Source organism: Puccinia triticina, chromosome 3A (genome assembly GCF_026914185.1).
Source record: "Puccinia triticina chromosome 3A, complete sequence".
NCBI lineage: Eukaryota > Fungi > Basidiomycota > Pucciniomycetes > Pucciniales > Pucciniaceae > Puccinia > Puccinia triticina.
The window spans coordinates 7,963,092-7,969,860 of NC_070560.1; the positions used below are offsets into that span (position 1 = coordinate 7,963,092).

The window sequence follows — 6,769 nt, forward strand, 5'->3', positions numbered from 1 at the left end:
GAGTTACAATGGCAGCTTGGCTTGAGTATCCTGCATGTCAACTGCAAGCAGTTGACCAAGTTATTTTTGCAGTGTGATATTCTTGCTCCCCCCATACCCTAGAATCCAATCTGCCTTTTTGGTGTGTTTGACCTGGGAGAACTTTCTTGAAATCCATGAAACCATGTTGCAATTACAGCCATTTACAGATTTAAACTTCTGTCATCAGGGGTTTTTCCTGGTTCTGAGTTACGTACATAGTTCCCAAAATCTTTCTCAAATTATGAGATCAATGCTGTTCATCTAGGTGTGTATTCTCACAAAAAAACACCCAAATCATGATGTAGAATCAGTTGGTAACATTTTATCCATACACCTGTTAAAATTATAATAGAATCTCCCAATGTGAACTGGGCTATTATTTGGTTTTTGAAATCAGGAAAGCAAATGGTGAAAAAGAAACTGCATCTTTGAAAAGAAAAGTTTAGCTGATGAAATTTATGGAAAAGGAAAACAAATGCTATGAACAATAATGGGTATATGTAAGTGTGGATACATGAAAACAAAAAATATATACTGGTAAAGTAAAGGAATATGACACCCCAAAGGCAAGAGATGGTCTTGAAAGTGGGGTATAGTAGGAGGCCTCAGATGGAGAAAAATGTCCAGGTTCCAGATTCTCAGACTCATTAAGTTGCCTTTACAGGCAAATGATGCTTATTTTTTGTAACAAGGGTGGGAAATTATGTCTGTAAGAGGTCATTCACTTTAGTAAGTGGCCTTACTATTCTTCAGGAAGCAGTAATCTCGTGGTACAGAATTGGGTGGATTGAAGAAGTAACTGGAAAGAAAAGGCGTATTGTTAACTTGATGGGCTCCCCAGTCGGAATGGTTTCAGGAGACTCACGTGGGGATTTCTAACTTCAATAGTGGTCCCACGCCACCTTGAAGAGTCAGCGACAAAATGAGTATGATTATCTGTGTTCCACCATCCAAGGCCTGGGAAATTGATTTGAAATAAGCTTTCGAAAACCAGAAAATCAGCTCGCGAGTATTGTAACTTACAGCCGACAGAACGTAGTTATACTTGTAAAACCTTGGAAGAATCAATACTGTCAGTTCTAGCGCTGAAAGAATCTATGATCTTGCCAGTCTCAAAGCTTACCACTTCGGGTAATATCGGCGAGCACAAAGCTGGGATGCCAATCCGACGAGAATGTTCATTGTGCGTCCCGAAGAGACACCTAAAGAGGATCAGTAGCCCAAAGTTCGTCAGCCAGATGAAGACGTTACTTGTTTCTGGTGAAGGGCGTATTATACCTAAGCTACCCAGGGTGACGAAACCCATTATAAGAGGAATGTTCAAGTCCCGGATGAATCTATGAGGCCAGATCTTGAATAACAGGTAAAAGGGTACGGGTAAAAATAATCCAAAGGCCAGAGCTAATGGAACCGAAACCTGGGGACAAGTCCGTCAGCATGCTGGATGCCTTGAAAGAAGAATATCTAGCATCGTTTACTCACGTATCTCCCTCCCCACGTATACAGCTCAGTTGAAAATCTTCCCCAGCTTTTGTTAAGAAATTTAATTGCAGACAGCGGGAGTCAGGTTATGAATTCGGCTGCAAGCTAGAGAAAAACGTTTATAATTATCCTTACGCAATAGCACTCGCGCCATAATTTTGGATAATTGTTCCGGAATAAATCCCGTTACCATTCGGTAGTAGGAGAGCCTCCCTTTGACTGCTCAGAAGGCCTTTGAGAACAAAGTGATCGACGATAACACCAACGAACCTATTTTCATTCAAAGAATTAGCCCATAAATTTGACTCGCAAAACTGGTTTGGGTGCCTTACAACCCAGTTGCTTGCGCGGCTGCCACCGCAGTCTGGATGGTATAGTCAAAAGGAGAAGTTTAAGGTCAGATAAAAAATGTCGTGGTTTTGGAAAACTTGATATCTATCATAGAACGCTTACCGGAGGCATGTGGGTATACTGTCCCAGCTTCATTTCCTGTGTTATGTGCAAAATTTTTAGACTTCCATGTAAGTAGTAGATCACGATCAAAAATGTATTTGTACTCACGGACATTGCGCTGAGGGCACATGAAGTCGTTGCAGAGCTGGATCACCAAGACAGACGACATAATCAGCACTAGCCGGGAAATTGTTTCGATAAAAACCAACCTATAACTGTAAAAGCAGTCGTTAGAAACTCCAGCACCTTTCAGATAACAAGGCCATCAAGCAAAACTTACTTAGAGAACCACATGTTGCCCATCACATTTTTGGGAAAAATTAACCCTCCTATCATTTGGCAGACCCCGTTCAACGGCAAGGTGTACCCTGATATCGCGCATATAAAACCCATTGAAAGTCTGTAATATTGGTAGTTGTTTGAATCATTGGTCCTTCGCAATTATAAGGCTTGAATCCATGAATTTCCTCACGTGAGAATTCCCGATAATCCGATTGCTATCAGGAGGCTATATGGGGCTATTGCATTGTCTTTGTAACAAAGCGCTAATGCCCACCCTGTCGCGCTCCCAAGGCAAGTGAGTGACACCCTACAAAGTATAATTCAAAGGTTACTATGGCAAACACTACCATGGTGTTCTAAAAAAATATCAAGGACATTGGCCTTACCACAAAGGAAGATCAATGTAAGATGCTTGAACCAACAGCCGATGAGGATCTTTATTCTTATCGCTAGCAGATGCCCCTTTTAATGCGCTGCGTATCATAGGCCATTGCCAGAGTAAGATATGTGTGATCGATGAGGACACCGCGAGCGATTGAAATATTTGCGTGATAACGTTAGTCGAAGTGTAGATGGGAAGTTTGATTTGATCTTGAATAAAACTCGTATGATTCCTCGCGAACAAATTGATGGGATATAGAGTACCATTCTCCTGAAATAGTGATACTGATAGGAACGGGAATTCTTCTTTTTGACCGAAGCCTATTAAAGAGCACTGTAATCAGTTCACCAACGGCCTCTCGAATGACAAAAGTCAAGAAATGCGCACCAAACCATGAAAAGCTATAAGCAGGCCAAAATACGAGAGCTGTGATGATTACGGATAGCAGTTGCAGCGCCTTTTTAGAAGACCGAGAGTAGATGAAGTATATCAGATCAGTCGCTACTAGCTCCAGAGCGTCAGGATATGATCTGGAATCCCACCTGGGCAAATAGGGGTGTCGCCAGTGGGCTTCCAGCTCCAACTATATTCCAGTCGAAAGATAGCTCAAAAAATCCCAGGCCTTCAAAAGGAGCCACACCCCCAAATAAGCTGGTGATCAACGTGCTTCCAGGAAATACGAGGCAAGGAAAGCTGATGCCTTGCAGGGCCGGCATCAGGTAGGTTGGGATGATTTCATCTTTGTCGAAAAGTTCAATCACGGAAGCGGTGAGGACATGAAAAGCTTGATTTTTTTTGTTGATATTCATCCTACTCACATAAGGTTATTCCTGCGAACACTTTGTGGAACAGTGAAATCTGCTTTTTAGGGTAATCCCCTTTTCCAGAAACGCTATAGAACAAAGCTGCTGACGAGAGTACATGGCTTTAAAAGCACCGTGCCCGATCACAAGTGATACTATTGTTAGCCCAAAGATCGCTGGATAGAAATTGTTATCACTCACGGAAAAATTGTAGCCGAGGGATACACCAATATTGGAGCACTAAGACTTTTACCGTAAGAATTGAAAAGGTCAGCTTTCCATTTATTTTAGAACTTGGACTGTTGGTAGCAGCTTACAATGCCCACCCATAGCCGATCATTTGGGTGCTCAAAAGAACTCCCATGGACCGTAGTGTACTTGATTTTTGGTCAAAATACAGGTCTTCAGTTGCCAGCATCTATACAAATATGCACAAATGGTTTTGCTAAGCTCTAATCCAATGTCCGGGGGTTAAAAATAATTGACTTACTGCGATGGCATATGCCACGTTCCGTGCAGCCATGGAGATGAGTGAGGAATATACAGTTTCTTTCTGCACTCAGTCGAAGGTTGCTTCAAATTTAACGTGGTGCTATTGTCCAGGAATAATTATTGGATGATTGGATACTTACGAGGCTAAAAGCTCCCGGATTCCACCACTTAGGTCCAGGTATTAGTGCTAAAATACGACCGAAAAACATGCACATGATCTAAATAAACACCACTCGTCAGTAATTATTGATGAATTCAGGCAGAATAAAAGTGAGAGGACATACCTGAAGGAAAACGGGCGCAAGGTAAACCATGACTGGTTTAAAGATAAAAAGCTAACAGGAAAGAAGGTACAGAGGAAGTGAGCCTCGAGACCTCTAATATGTGATCAATGAGCAACTAACCAGCCCCACGGCAGCACCAATAATACCCATGAGGATGCCCGTAAAGCACGACCTGATGGTTATAGCTTGCTCGCTGGGATTGTCTTGGAGAGGAAATAATGTCGCTTCGTCGGTCACTGAACCAGGGGCATCTAAGACAACAAACTCATCGGTAGTTGCGGACGTTCTGGCCAGATAAAAGCTTGGTCTTCTGTCCCTGGTGTCCTTTTTCTCCGGAATGCATTCTAATGATTTAGGTCGCAGACGTAAGGCAGATTTTTTTGCTGTCGAAGAGTGGTCGTCGAACGAGATCCTGCCCACAGTGTGCCGCCTTTGGCTTTTTTCTCTTGATGGTGATTGACGGTGGTAAGATAGTCGATGAGGTGGCAAGGCCATCTGAGGATTCACGGTATCAGAAACGTCGGCTAGCTTGTCGGCGGGATCACTTTCCATTTTTGGGTGAGGTCTTCGGATGACTGGTAGGGTTGAAGAAGTGTTGATTGTGGTCTCCAAGACAGGTAGTACTAATAAGCTACCGCAAGTTCTCGGGGCGTGTCCCGGCCCACCGCACGGTGACAGATGATCAGTCAATGATCCGCCGGAGAACTTGAACCTTTTTTCAATCGGCTTTACATAGACTCATTTGTAGAAGGAGTTGCTCGGGCCCCGGCTAGGATGGCCGGGGTGCATGTACACACATATGCACATCCGAGTTGCTCTTCTTGACGGACCAGGTCTCGCGTCACCTCGCGGCGCGTCTGCCGATCGAGGGAGCTTAAGAAGGTCTCTGCTCCGGCCGGAGCTCTTGTAGACGCCGTCCTCCGCCAGGATCGCGGCTATCGATTGTTGATATGTATGTACCGCCGGCTTCGACAGAACTTGAGCCGATGGATCTGATGGATAAATGGCGCCATCCTGCGCCATTATTCACTCAACAGCGTTTGATCTTAGTTCATGTAGTTACGCGTGAAGGTGTAAAAGCTTTTTGAATTCTCCTCAAGTTTATGTACATATTACGCGTGCCCGAGCTTTCCGGTATGCCGGTACGACACAACGACAAAAGACCGCAAATCAGGCTGACAGGCATATGACGTCGAGAGAGGATCCGCCTATCGGGCGAGGATCCGGTTTTGTTGGATTTCAGTGGATTTCTCATCCTGCTCTGAAATGCATACTGACCATTATGACGACGACGAAGGATCACTTGATTGGTTGTGGATCCAGTTCCTTGGATTGCTGCTGCTGCCCGCATGCCGAGTTGAGTCTGACAGGCTGTAACCCGGGGTTCAGGTCGGGGCACGAGCCCACACGCTGAACCCCGAATGTCCCGAGGATTGCCCCGAGCCCCGAGGCATATTCACCAACAATTTTTTAAAAGCAGGGATGTCCGAGGAGCCCCGGGCCCGGCTGGCCTTCAGAAGGATTTGCCACTCGGTCAGCAACGTCGGACGGTCCTTGATGCCACCAAAGAGTAAGGAACCTGATTGCTTCCTAATTTATCAGTCCCTCCCTATGCGGGAGGTCGGAGTAAGGAGTTCGGGTGGTGGTTCGGGTGCAGCTTAAGTTTCTCCCGCAGGGGGGGACTATCAATGTGGGGATCGTGGTGCATTATAGGCCACCCACCAAAGATTGATGGAAATGCAGTCTTTGAATTGTGCAGCCCACAGTTTTGGTGCTGGCCATCCCAGCTACCAAAACTTAGAAGCTCATTGATGACATTGATTATTAGAGCTGACAACCCCATTAATCAACCAACCGGACTATTTTTGGTGGATTTTTGAAATGAGTCAAGGCAAGCCAGAACCACCCTCATCTGGTGTGGTGCTTGAGTCCGGGGGTCCAAGCACAGCCAGTTGTTTTTTGGCTTCTTCATCCTTTCTTTTTTGTTTGACAAGATGTATCAAAATTTTGAGCAGGCAGAACAATGGCCAAGCTGCCAGGGCATCTATTGATGCTTGGGACCTCATATGTAGCTCACAAACCAAGAAAGCTACAGCCTGTGTAAGTTGAGCCACCCATTCCCGCAATGGTCTATGCGCCACGGCCCCCAAATTAGTCCTAAGTCCCTCCTGCGGATGGCAGCACTTTGTTCACCACTCAGCCCCACATAGGGGGGACTTTGTTAAGTTAGGATTGCTCCCCACCTCCTTATCAAAATTCACAAAGCTTCAGAGTCAAAATCTTCCCCACCATAATGCCTGTGAATTGGTTGGAATTGATGAAGAAGAAGAACACATCATTGATGTCTGTGATAGTGATGGCAAAGCTCATATCAGTAATCAGATATTGAAGCTAAGAGAAGTTGGGTCTGGAACCACTTCATTGAGTCATCTGTCAATTCATCCAGAAAACCAGTGTACATGACACAAAACTTACCCCAAGTTGGCATTGATGGTGCAACACTTCCTTGTTTTTCCTGCAACAAGCACTTCCTCTGAGTGTGTTTTTTCAAAATGCCAACACATTGTTTC

The 6,769-nt window shown here is 44.8% G+C and overlaps 1 protein-coding gene across 1 annotated transcript; it reads right to left on the bottom strand.

Annotated features, from left to right (window-relative positions):
- Positions 1 to 747: 747 nt before the first annotated feature.
- Positions 748 to 4,751, bottom strand: PtA15_3A842 (uncharacterized protein; the record flags this gene model as incomplete). Its single annotated transcript, XM_053167850.1, has 22 exons — positions 748 to 820; positions 887 to 978; positions 1,045 to 1,075; positions 1,145 to 1,223; positions 1,300 to 1,438; positions 1,504 to 1,549; positions 1,639 to 1,773; positions 1,836 to 1,867; positions 1,957 to 1,992; positions 2,065 to 2,101; positions 2,237 to 2,356; positions 2,429 to 2,545; positions 2,625 to 2,940; positions 3,008 to 3,077; positions 3,163 to 3,359; positions 3,439 to 3,545; positions 3,625 to 3,669; positions 3,741 to 3,841; positions 3,914 to 3,976; positions 4,056 to 4,133; positions 4,200 to 4,250; positions 4,320 to 4,751. The coding sequence occupies 22 exons, from the start codon at positions 4,749 to 4,751 to the stop codon at positions 748 to 750; spliced, it is 2,397 nt and encodes a 798-aa protein (XP_053019026.1).
- Between the last annotated feature and the right edge of the window lie 2,018 nt (positions 4,752 to 6,769).